Source organism: Spea bombifrons, chromosome 1 (assembly GCF_027358695.1).
Source record: "Spea bombifrons isolate aSpeBom1 chromosome 1, aSpeBom1.2.pri, whole genome shotgun sequence".
NCBI classification, from domain to species: Eukaryota; Metazoa; Chordata; class Amphibia; order Anura; family Pelobatidae; genus Spea; species Spea bombifrons.
The window spans coordinates 32782788-32795624 of NC_071087.1; the positions used below are offsets into that span (position 1 = coordinate 32782788).

Here is a 12837-nt window from a genome sequence, read left to right on the forward strand (position 1 = left end):
TAAAAAAAACCGTGAAAGCTGTTTGAAAACAATTCAACGACGTTCTGCGTTACCCCGTGTGTCTTATTGTAAATATTATTGCTTATAAGGAATAAATGTGCCACAATCTGAATGTTTCACCATCCACTCATCACTTTCTTTGCAAAAATTAGTTTGGACTTAATTTACTGTTAACTGGGCCAATGTTTGACAATTCCCGCTGCCAGGTCGCCTGGGAGGTACCCAGTACCTGTGTATCAGGCCTCGTCGCCTGTAAGGACTGCTTTTACATATTTACATTATATATATATATATATATATATATATATATATATATATATATTTCATTTTCCTATATGTTACCTGCCTTCTCATTTAGTTCATATTTCACATGGTCCCGTGTGTACATACAGACATACTGTAGAGTACAGATCATCCATGTATCTATACGTAACGTGTCTGGATGAACTGCGCTCTGTATGTACCTACACAGGGGCCAGTAGAAAGATAAACCAATGGAGAAGATGGGCCCATGTGTGTGTATTTTATATATATATATATATATATATATATATATATATATATATATATATACATACATACACACACACACAAATATATAAAACACGATTGGGGGCAAAGAAAACTGTCTCCTACATTTTTTTTGCTGACTCCTAAATGTGTAAATCTGTCAGCCCCTGAACTTGGCTACTTCGTTATTTAAGGAGTGGATTTGGATTAGGGCTGCAACAACTAATCGATAAAATCGATAATAATCGATAATGAAATTCGTTGCCAACGAATTTCATTATCAATTAGTTGAATCGATTATTATCGATTATAAAATGAGGGTTTTTTCAGAGCAAACGCTCTGAAAATACCCCTCATTATATAATCCGTTTAGTCTGACTCACAGCAGCAGCTCCTACTTACCAGTCCCTCCCTGTAATCACTGTGACAACTGGCCCCGCCCCTTCCTGTGGGAGGCAGCGCGGAGTGGCATATGTGGGAGGCAGCGCGGAGTGGCATATGTGGGAGGCAGCGTGGCGTGGAATATGTAGGAGGCAGCGTGGAGTGGAATATGTGGGAGGCAGCGTGGAGTGGAATATGTGGGAGGCAGCGTGGAGTGGAATATGTGGGAGGCAGCGTGGAGTGGCATATGTGGGAGGCAGCGTGGAGTGGCATATGTGGGAGGCAGCGTGGAGTGGCATATGTGGGAGGCAGCGTGGAGTGGAATATGTGGGAGGCAGCGTGGAGTGGAATATGTGGGAGGCAGCGTGGAGTGGCATATGTGGGAGGCAGCGTGGAGTGGAATATGTGGGAGGCAGCGTGGAGTGGCATATGTGGGAGGCAGCGTGGAGTGGCATATGTGGGAGGCAGCGTGGAGTGGCATATGTGGGAGGCAGCGTGGAGTGGCATATGTGGGAGGCAGCGTGGAGTGGAATATGTGGGAGGCAGCGTGGAGTGGAATATGTGGGAGGCAGCGTGGAGTGGAATATGTGGGAGGCAGCGTGGAGTGGAATATGTGGGAGGCAGCGTGGAGTGGTATATGTGGGAGGCAGCGTGGAGTGGAATATGTGGGTGGCAGCGTGGAGTGGTATATGTGGGAGGCAGCGTGGAGTGTTATATGTGGGAGGCAGCGTGGAGTGGCATATGTGGGAGGCAGCGTGGAATGGCATATGTGGGAGGCAGCGTGGAGTGGCATATGTGGGAGGCAGCGTGGAGTGGCATATGTGGGAGGCAGCGTGGAGTGGCATATGTGGGAGGCAGCGTGGAGTGTTATATGTGGGAGGCAGCGTGGAGTGTTATATGTGGGAGGCAGCGTGGAGTGTTATATGTGGGAGGCAGCGTGGAGTGTTATATGTGGGAGGCAGCGTGGAGTGTTATATGTGGGAGGCAGCGTGGAGTGGTATATCTGGGAGGCAGCATGGCAAGCCTGGGCTCAAATGTGCATAAATTGGGGGGGCTGGTTGGGAAATAAAGACAAGAAATGCATTTTATCAAAGTTTTTTTTTTTTATTCTGCTGTTTGTATTTAACATCGTTTGTTTATTAAATTATTTTAAATAAATGAAACATGTACATTAATTTTTTTTATCCGATTAATCGACAAAATAATCGGCCAACTAATCGATTATGAAAATAATCGTTAGTTGCAGCCCTAATTTGGATAGGCATTCAAAGTGAAAAGGCAGACAAAGCAGGCAATCTGGATTTTGCCATTTCATATAGGCTATAGGCTGGGGAAGTTGGGCGTATGAGACACGAGTATTAGAAAGAAACCAGGAATTAGAAAGAAACCATGAAGACATGAGCTGAATGGGACAAAGACCCAAGGAGACAGAAGGAGAAAAGTATCAGTAAAGGCAACTGGATTCACACCGGTCTTTCTCTAGGACAGAAAGGATTTACACACAATGTTGTGCCCAACCAAATCTAGACTGTTCACTGACCTCCTCGCCATCGTTGAGCACAACGGTTCCGGCTCGCTCCACCACAGCGAACACCATGACCGCACAAAGCTCGCGTCTCACTGACATGGTCATGTTGGCAAAAGCAGGCAGCTGGTGCATGAATTCCAGGAGTTGTTCTGTAGAAAAACACAACAAATTGGATCATATGCGAATCAAAATGCTGATTGGACTACATCAGACTCAATATTCTGTATAAAAAAACAACCACAATGCTAACTGCGTAAACACACATCTCATTGCAGTCAAATTCACGTTTCTAAGCGCGGTCCACATTTATCCCTACAGTGCCAGCTCTGTTTTACTGAAGACACTTCCGTTAAAAGAACCTCATGGAGAGAACATTTAATTGCTCAGCAGAAATAGCACTGCCTGTTTGAATTTTTTAGGGTCCCACTCCAGCTAACAGAGCACACAAAGAACGAACGTGAGGAATAAATGAAACACGTTTAAAAATGTACAAAGTAAGGGTGGGGAATAAGACATATGCATTTGGCTTCATTGGGTCATAACAGATTTTTATCTGTTTAATATACTTATCAACTGGGAATTCATACTATAACAATAAACCATCCATATCGCATGAATCTTGTGTGTTTTTTTAATGCGTTTAACTGTATAAATGACACACTATAATCTCACTAATCCCCAGATTTTAATCAGAATGATGTTTGTCAGCTGACATGATATATATATTACCCACAGTCGCGTAACTTATTTATTTTTTATTTTTTTTACCAATGTCATCGTCTGTCCTGTCTATCGGGTCCTTCTCCAAGCAGTCTCTGACAATGTCTCTGCTCATCAAGGGGTCCGAAGCCCTCTCAATATCCTCTTCATCGTCATCATCTTCTGAGTCCACAGCGGTCTCTGGCAGCCCACTTAGGTCCATATCTCCGGGCTCACTTTCTGTGGCCTTAACAACATAAAAGAACATATAAAAATCAGTGTACTCTAATCAGTGAGCTTTTGGAAAAAAGGCAAAGGAAATGGTACATTCAATCTGTTCTCCCCGTATGTGTAGGTCTCCTTGCTCTCCTTATTTAATATATACACACGCACAGGCACATACAATTTGTACAATTGATGGATAAAGTGCAGAGAAGTGCATTTGTGCTAAATCTAAAACCTGTTACGTAAACATTATACACTGGACATTCCTTGTTTATTCTAAGTTTGAGTCTTACTTACCCGTGCTGACAGGAAAGGCTCCTGCCAGCTCCGTTCATTTCAATTTTGAAATTGCCACCTTTTTCTTACTTTCCCTATGTAAACCATCAGAGAACCGCTACACCCTGCTCTCAGGGCATTCTATTGCTCCCGTGTACAACCCGACAATCCTGAATTTCGGTTTCCCGAGCTCGGCTCGCTACACGGCTTCCGTAGTCAAGTTTGATCTACCTGTGTGACCGACCTTGAATTTAGTCCCAGGTCCTGGAAGATTATCACAAAGCCCCACGGCCACCGAGGGGGAACCGATTCGAGGGCAAACAAATCTTCTGAGACCGACGGGCTTTCTCCCGTCCTACGCTGTGCTATGCTGCGCGTGACACGGAGAAGACTGATTCATTGTGTGCATGAAAAATGCTAACCTGGGAGCGAGGGAGACTGTGAAAGCAAACGGAATGAGGTCCCTTTCCTCTCCTTAGGGCTCCAATTACACCAAACACTTTTCTTCTAGCAATATTACATTAAATATAGCTTTCTTTACAAACAAAAGGCACCAACTAAGAATCCCTTCAACACTGATGCAAACCAATGTATTGCCCTTTCCTTCACGCTACAGGCCCACCCAGCAGTGGAAGAGTTAATGAAATCAGAATTCCTTATCGGAATATTCCGGGAAACAGATGAGTGTGACAACGCTCCTGCTGGGGACATAATGAACCGACATTCAATTTGCCTGCAGTAATGTAGTCTTTCCTTGGCTGCCACAGAGAGTAAGCAGCTGCCATCGGTTGCTACCGTGTATCCAGCGGCAGCCAAGCCTTGGGGTGGAATAATCCAAAAGGTGAATTCGAAAACAGGTCACGGGTTTACTCCTTGAGAAAGTAGGTCAGCATTTCCTGAGCCTGAGTCAGCATTTCTATTATTTATTATTTATATAGAATATAAGGAGCATTGATTGGGGACACTCGCGCTTTCATAAAGGCCTCTTTCCTGAAGAATTCTAATAATTCCAGAGCAGGCTCCCAAGAATCCCAAGTTAAAGACAAATATGAACAGCGAACATGTGGACTGCAGCTGCTGTATTCGGAGATTGGAAGCATCTGTCTTAAACAGTCCATTCTAATACGGTTTTCATATGTCACCCGGAAAAGTGCAACACATTTAATGGACTTACTGCAGATCAGCAACGCTGTGTACTTTTATGAAAAAGGACCATTTTATGCAAATACCCCGCAGACAAATTATAGCCATCGCACCCCAATCGAAAGGTCTGCAGCCCGCTGTACTTCTTATACGACCGCATTTATTCTGCCTTTCCTTTTATTAGAACGTAAACCGTAAAGCGCGTAGTACACCTGCTAGAGCGCTATAAACAAATGTACATGAAGTAATACGGGAAAATATGGGTATGTTTATAGCCATCTTAAATTAAATACAAACCGTGGATTGTATTGTTCTTCAAAACAAATCTGATCTATAATAAACATTATCTTTATAATTTACAAAAATGATGTCCAATTTTAATGGAAAGATCTAAAAATAAAAAATCACCATCCAGTTGAGATACCCCAATCAACTCCCTTTGCATTTTTTGCTGAGTGGGGGGCTTAGCCCACGTGCCGTTACACAGACGCTAACCCAGGTTCTGGTTCCAGCTCATCTTCTGCTACGCTAGAGCTCGCTTCTAAAGATGAGCCAGGCTATACTCACTTTCTCCACACAGCCAAAATGAAAAGGTTTATACTGTGGTCTCCAGACAAGAGCCAAAAGGGAGAGAAACGTTAAATAGAGGATGCGTGTCTTGAAAAGAAAAGGTTAGATTGGTAGCAAGAATTTAAACCATAAGTTTAGTAACTAGAATAAACTGGAAGCGGCCACTCACTTACAATGGCAACTATAATGTCCAACCGTTATTTATGACATACATTAATCTGATTGATCTCGCTCATCTTTACACTATCTAAATCATTACAGCTTCGGGGGCACCTATTGCCCTACGCTGGATTCTATAAATGGTCATACCCTTTCACTTCTTTAACCAAACAAGCGTGTCTCGTCCTTAATGAGCGCTTCTTCCAAGCAAAATGCTAGACATACAAAATTTAGCAGCAAAATGAATATTTAAAGAGTTCTATTATGAGATCAATGCTGGGAGGCATCTGAAGATCCAGTTTCATGATTTATTCAAATAAAGATCGGTCTGTGATGCTATTTTCACTACAAACCGCTGTCCTTTGCCCAATGCCTTTATATCTTGTGGCAATATCCAAGGTAACGTCACCAAAATGCAAAAACTCATCAAGATTCGTATTTAATCAACACGCTCATTAGACGTGGGGAATCGCACTTCCCGGTGATTTGCAGGCTGTGAAAGTGGGATTTTTTTTGAGAAGACAGCCCCCCCCCCATACTCCTCATGATAAGTCATGGCTAGCTGGTTTATTTATACTATGTTGAATATGCATGAGGATATTCTGTTAAAATGCACTAATCCATTTTAATTAAATGTTTTTTTTACTATTAATCATAAGAAGACTATAAATGGTCATTAATGCAAATTAAGATGCATACCCCTGAAGCCAAAAATGTGGCAGTAATGTCTATCAAGGGGCAATTATGTTATGTGGCTGATCAGTTGGCAATTTAGCGGCTTGATTGAAAATCTTGTTAGACCCTAAAGATATATCAAGGTATTTTGTTATTTTTACAAGTGTTCATTTCACTGAATGGCAAAAACAGCAGAAATGTCATCAGAACTCAGTTTTAGATCTCTCTGGTATACATACAAGAATATATATTGGTGCCTACAACAGACATATGGTATTAAAATGCCACCATTCCAAACAAGGAGAATTAAATCAGAGTTAAATGTTTTCACGTTAAATTTGGATTATATATATATATATATATGTGTGTGTGTGTGTGTTTATCTGTGAAACGGCTGGCTGTTAATGGTTGATAATTGATTTATAAATAAAGTTTTCTTATACAACAATTAGCCATGCATGGGTACTGTCTTGGTCTGGCTTAGAGACTCCATGGATCAGAGTTGATTCCCAGGCCCTGGGGCGAGGGGGTTGTGGAGGTGGTGATGGTAGCCCTCGTTGCCCCCACTTCCTACCATGTGTTGCAGCCTATAAGATTAGCTACACCTTGCAACCGAGACATAACAAGCCATTACCCTCAACACTGTCCTAGTCAAAACCCAGGAAAGTGCTACCATTGAACAATTTCAAAATATTAAGCAACAGTATAAGCCAAATGTGCTAAACTACCAGCTACATCTACTCCGCATGGCGCTGTAGTTTGGTTCCACTAAGGGCAGCAGGACATGGTTCAAGGCCACATCATTACCACCAAGGTAAAAGTTTAAATGGTTGATAATTTGAGTGAAATTGTTACTATAAAATGAATCTATGGAAAACTATGTGGGGCTTTTAAGGGTTACATCTGTGTGTGCAGATGGGATATGCAGAGAAAATTGTCTGTCGTTCATGTAACTCTTTCTTCAACACCTTCCAAGTCAATACACGCCACGATACAACTGAAGCCTGACATAAATAGCTACACATGAATTATGCACACATGGCACTTAACACTTTGCAGCGGCTGCATCGGTCTGATAGCGGCCCTTGAAACAGCAATTGCTTTTCTAGACCCATAACTCAATCAGTACTTGGGATTCACACAATGCTGCGAGACAGAGTAACCTTCTCACACGTGAAGCCATTCAGATCACCTCTAGATAATGTTCTAACAAGTAAGAACGCAGTCAAGGTCGCTATAAAATAGATAGGAGCTGGCCTTTAAACCAAAAAAAGGCCGAAGCTTAAAATAATAGGTAGCAAAATAATATACATTTCATTTCACCGACTACTAATGCTTTAATCAAACAACCGTTTCCCTGCGAACATCATGCAGGGCTGAACATGACCACCGCAGGTACAAGAACAACAATATGTGAAAAGAACATGCGCAAAGGAGCAGGGTCTCGTATTGAGAGCCAAGAGTGTTAATGGGCCTTGGGTAATGCACAGCCATTGCTTTTAGACGTTTGCCAGCTCTCAGGGTTGGAACCCATTCTATATACCAGTTTAGAGAAAATGAAAGGTGAGCTCAGATACAAACCACAGACCAGGGTAATTTATTCAAAACCCCAGCCAACAAAATTATTTTATTCACAAAATATCCCAGTTAGAAATGATATTCAAGAAAAAAGTGTTTTTATGAAGATAGCAAATACGATCAGTTTTGTACCTCTTATTTTATTTATTACACAACAAATTGAAGAGGCTGAAAACTTGAGTTGGCTCGCCAATACATGCATGTATTTTATGCTAATGAGCGAACATCATTTACACAGGAATAACGATGCAACCTCCCTATTTTGCTTTACAGAATTGTATCCCATGGCAAAAACCTAAGAGAAAATAGCAACTGTCTGTATTTGTCAGCAAATGTAAAGAAACATTTTAAATGTTCTCAAATTTACATAATGACTATCCCTTACGTGATGGATGGAATTTCATGGCCCATCTAACCAGTCAGGCATGTTTAGTGGGACTGAGTGTATATATATATATATATATATATATATAAAAATTGTGGTGGTTATGTCAGCGTACCTGGTAGATATCAGACAGGCTGCTGCTCCCGGAATCACTGGTGATGCTACATCCCGAATGGCTGGAAGACACCTGGGTCACCTGTGGATGTAGACTGTCGGTAATGTGCAGCTTGGTAAAATCAGCAGGGAGCTAGAGGAAGAAAAGAGCGGGAAACGTTAGTGACGGCACATACCCCGGCCGCTAGTACTCCATCTACATCAACCGTACAGCTCGCACGATTACCAGCATTAAATAAATATTTAACATTCAATCAACAGAAGCAAAAGTATTAGAGCAAAAGCAAAATGGAGGCTGTTCTCACATGCATCACCAACTGCATTAAATAATCTAACCATTGATGGTGCATCGACAGCACAAATATTAAAATGATTAAAAGTATCGTTGTTTGCACTCAACATATTTTGCCATTTCAATGCAGGTAATAGCAGAATTTGGGGCTATGGTTTTGTTTTTTTTCCCCATGGGGTTCTTCATAATAATTATAATAATAATACTAATAAAAAAACCTTTACACTTTGCTGTGTTAATAACCAAAAAGAGCCATTCCTTATACAATACAATGGTTCCCTTATACGCAAGTATATTATCCTTCCACCGGGCAGGCAATATCTCAATGGAAAGAAATCTTTATGTGCTTAATTATGCAGAATGCAATCACTGGCAATTACAAACTTCCCTCTCGGTTTATAGGCATGAGCCGCTCTTGTAATAATAGAGGCAGTGAAAGGCTCCATGAAACGTGTCAGAAGACTATAATCAGGGAGTATTCACCATGCGGAGCCGCCTCTCCCCTTTCCCTTCCCGGCTAGAGCCCTCTCCACCTGCTCGGAATTCACTAGAAAGCGCGCAGACACAAAAACCCAACAGCTGCATTCAGAGAAACGAACGAGAAAACGGCACATTGAGAATGTATTCCGAAGAAATCGTGTACAGGGACAGATACTAAAACTCAGTCAATATTCAAGTTCATGCCCGTTATTTAACACGTATACACACACATACATACATACATACACACACATATCTTTCTTGATTTATAGTGCACCATCATATTTCAGAAGGCTGGACAATGGATAAACAGGACACAGGGAGTGCGTTACATTTAGGCAGGCGAGGACGTAATGTGCTCAGCGCTTGCAGTGAAACTGAGATGAGAAGGCGGCCAAAGGAGGCAGAGTTTCTTGGTGGCATCATTTTAATGGGACGCTAGAAGTGTGTCGAGAGACACTGTTGTGTTGTTTATTGGCTTTTACAGAGTAATACATCTCGCCTGGAGCCTGTTCTACAAATTAATCACAACGTGACTGACACTCGGCCAATTTGCTCGGCTTGTATATTTTCCAAAGCAAGCGGCACCGTTACTATTTCTAGCCGTGATGTTTCAAGCCCTTAACACAAAAGGTAATCTTTAAACAAACTACGTTCCTCGAGTATTTTTTTTTTAAAGAATTTATTGTAAAACAGATTGCAGCTGAACGTTGGAAACCAGTCGCTTCGATCAGATGACTTCATCGGGCTGGCAGAGCTCCCTCTCCGTCCGGTACTATGAGTACAGCGTGTGCCTGAAACGTTACAAGAAGCTTCACTGTCTGTGTCGCTTACAGCATGGCATCTGGAACGAGACTCCAAGCCTACAACCCCAATATGCTCCATCTGCCCGATCTGGAACATAATACTCATTTATAATATGGCGTAACCTTACCTTGGAACTCATGCATTATACATACATTACAGGCAAAGTGTGAAGTACGTGTAATACGGCCCAGGCAATGGACATCACCAACATATCTCAACAACATGAATCTAAGTCAAATGCCGTGTTCTTGTACTGAATATCACAACATACTCTAGACAATAAAGATAACAACTGGTATGCAACTGTAATGAAGACATAAAGCGGCAAGGAGTTCAATGGGAGTGAGGAAACCCATGAGACCCTGTTAGTAAAGACCATTCCTAGGGGCTCTAGAAGAGAAGCCGATGGCCACGGTTCGCACCAGGGGCAGTTGTGTGTGTAACACAGTGATAACTCCCCACCATAATGCGGCAATGATAACGGACACCTGTAGACAGGAATGTCTCCCCAGAACATGGGTAAAAGATGGGGCGTCCGTTGTGAAGCTTGCTTCTCATAGCAGCTTCAATTTCACAAGAGGAACTCCAAACGATTCACAGGACGCCGGCTAGAAGATTGTCAGGCACATCCAAAAGTATATGCAAAAGACATTTAGTGTGACACACAAAGAGCGATTTCAGATCTCCTAGCGATTCATTCTCACACTCATATAGAGTTGCGAGGGGGTGAAGAGGGTAACCGCCTGCCGAGCTGGCTTTGAAATCACAATGAATACGACTGAGTTGTGAGAAAAGTAGAGCGAAAACAGCTTTATTGCCTGGTAAATATTTACTAAAGGTTAAAGGAACAAAGGTTGTCCAAAACTAAGCAGGACTCCGTCCCGGTGGAGAGCAGCTTTGATAATGGCGGAGGAAACAAAGGGTTGGTGGGATCTTATCTGTCAATGTTTGTGTGACACATCTGAACAATGGCCCGGTTCCAAATAGCACCATGTGTCCATATACCCTGGAAAGGACATCAGCATTGTGCTTCCATAAACAGCAATTAGTAACAACAACAACGAAACCATTTCAGAATGTGAATACGTAACGCTATCAAATAACAGGAACATAGACCTGTAATCTGCCTATTTAATAACGCCTATCGGTGCATTTATATCTTGCTCACTTTCTTAATCCAAAGTTTCCATCCTCATAAAATACTAGATAAAACAGGCAAACTATGGCTTTGCCGTGTCTAGAATTAGTTAGTCACATAGTGTAACTCCCAAACTATTTTTGTCTGCAAAATCATTTATTTTGGGGATACTTGGTTGAAAGTATTTTACAGATATGTGGTAAAACTTCTTTTAATACATTTACTGCCCTTACTGCCCTCTTCAGCCCCCTCTACAAAGGCCGACACCAAGGAGAAATGAACGTAAACAGGAGGAATAATCGTAAGAAGGCTGTTCCCATGATATACGTATAAAGTGGGTTTCTAACATTATTATTAACTTTTATCTATACAGCGCCACCAATTTATGCAGCAGTTCCCATAATACTTCCTGAGATGATGCGGAGCTACTAAACCCAAATGCCTACCGGAGAAGGGAATCCTCGCTGCAATGTAGCCATTTAGCCTCTGTCACGTTCCTTCTTATTTTTCTGTATCTTCCTACAAAAAGCATTCATTTATCCCACATGTATGTGATGCATCATCCATGTCGCTACTCTAAGCAAGATATATTTCCCATTTCAATTCACTACGGGCTTAATGTTCTATAAGAACGGCGTGAGGCAATTAGAAAGGAATCAGACACTTAAAGGACATGTAGGCATGATAGCCATATATCATGCGAAACGGTGCATATTCATTAACGTCTAAGGAAGCAAGACACTAAAGAACGCATCATTTCCAGGGTTCAGTGATTTAAGAGCAGCAGTCAATACACGTAATTACATGTAACAAACTCATCTCCATTGATCTTATTAATAGGCATCATTCAGAGTGATGGGTCAGTAGTCTTGCGAGGTGTGAAAACTAAGGAAAGTGTTTCTTGTAATAAAACATATGTACTGTTTATTGAAAAGACAAGACATTAATGTACTATCACTCGTTACATTTTAACGGAGAGACAAAAACAGTCGCATTGAAACAAATACATAGAGTGCCCGATATGGTGCGCAATAATATTAAATGGCAGGTATAATATATTTTATTTATATAGCCCCAACAATTCTAACAATATATATTCACGCCAAACCTATACATTAGCCAAAGCTATTAGTTAAAACTGTCTAGTTTGTCTTTTTATTTCTTCTTCGATTGTATTTGATATATGGCTTAAAATGTATATTCTTGGAAGCAGAGATCAGTGGCAGCCTGTGGCAGAGCCAGCAAAAACTGATCAATTTCCCGAGCTCAAGTATTCTTCCTTCACTGCAAATACTGCCAAACAGTAATAAGACAGCGATGCCTTTCTCCATGTTATTTACATCAGGTGACATATAGTGTATATACACATCATACTGTACATAGACATTCACATACACACGCAGAAACACTAGGACACAGGGTTTTTGTGAATGGTACTGTTGATGGGAAGCTGACATGAAGTGGGGAGGTGAAACCCCTGTATGCGTGTTATGAAAAAATCAATCAACCCTTGACCCCTACACCCTGCACCTTGTTAACATCCATGGTCACCGGCACTCTGACGTGAATGGGAATCCAATAGCATCAATTTGTCTTAATTTGAGTATTTATTGAAAGCTTTAAAGACAATGTCAATGATTCCCCGGAAAATTGTTCCTATGTAATGTTACGAAGCCCCGGGAAGTATTCTTTATCGTGCGACCAGGAATATGATCACACAGCATGAAACATGAAGCAGACAGGGTTGTAACCCGGCAGCCTTCAGACCAGAATGTCTCCTATGGGAACCACCTCCTATCATTTCTTTGGTGGGATGATTGAATTGGGGGCTGCAGATCCCTCTCCCAAAAGCCCCGCGGACCCCACTGCTTGGAATG

At 41.7% G+C, this 12837-nt stretch overlaps 1 protein-coding gene across 7 annotated transcripts in view; it reads right to left on the reverse strand.

Annotated features, from left to right (window-relative positions):
- RAPGEF2 (Rap guanine nucleotide exchange factor 2) overlaps positions 1-12837 on the reverse strand; it is a 123237-nt gene that overhangs the window by 18513 nt on the left and 91887 nt on the right. For all 7 annotated transcript variants that reach the window (XM_053460151.1, XM_053460146.1, XM_053460138.1 and 4 more), the window contains 3 exons: positions 8245-8376; positions 3188-3365; positions 2432-2568 (listed from right to left, as the gene is read on the reverse strand). In XM_053460151.1, the coding sequence (XP_053316126.1) occupies positions 2432-2568; positions 3188-3365; positions 8245-8376 (447 nt within the window). The remainder of the gene's footprint in view (positions 1-2431; positions 2569-3187; positions 3366-8244; positions 8377-12837) is intronic.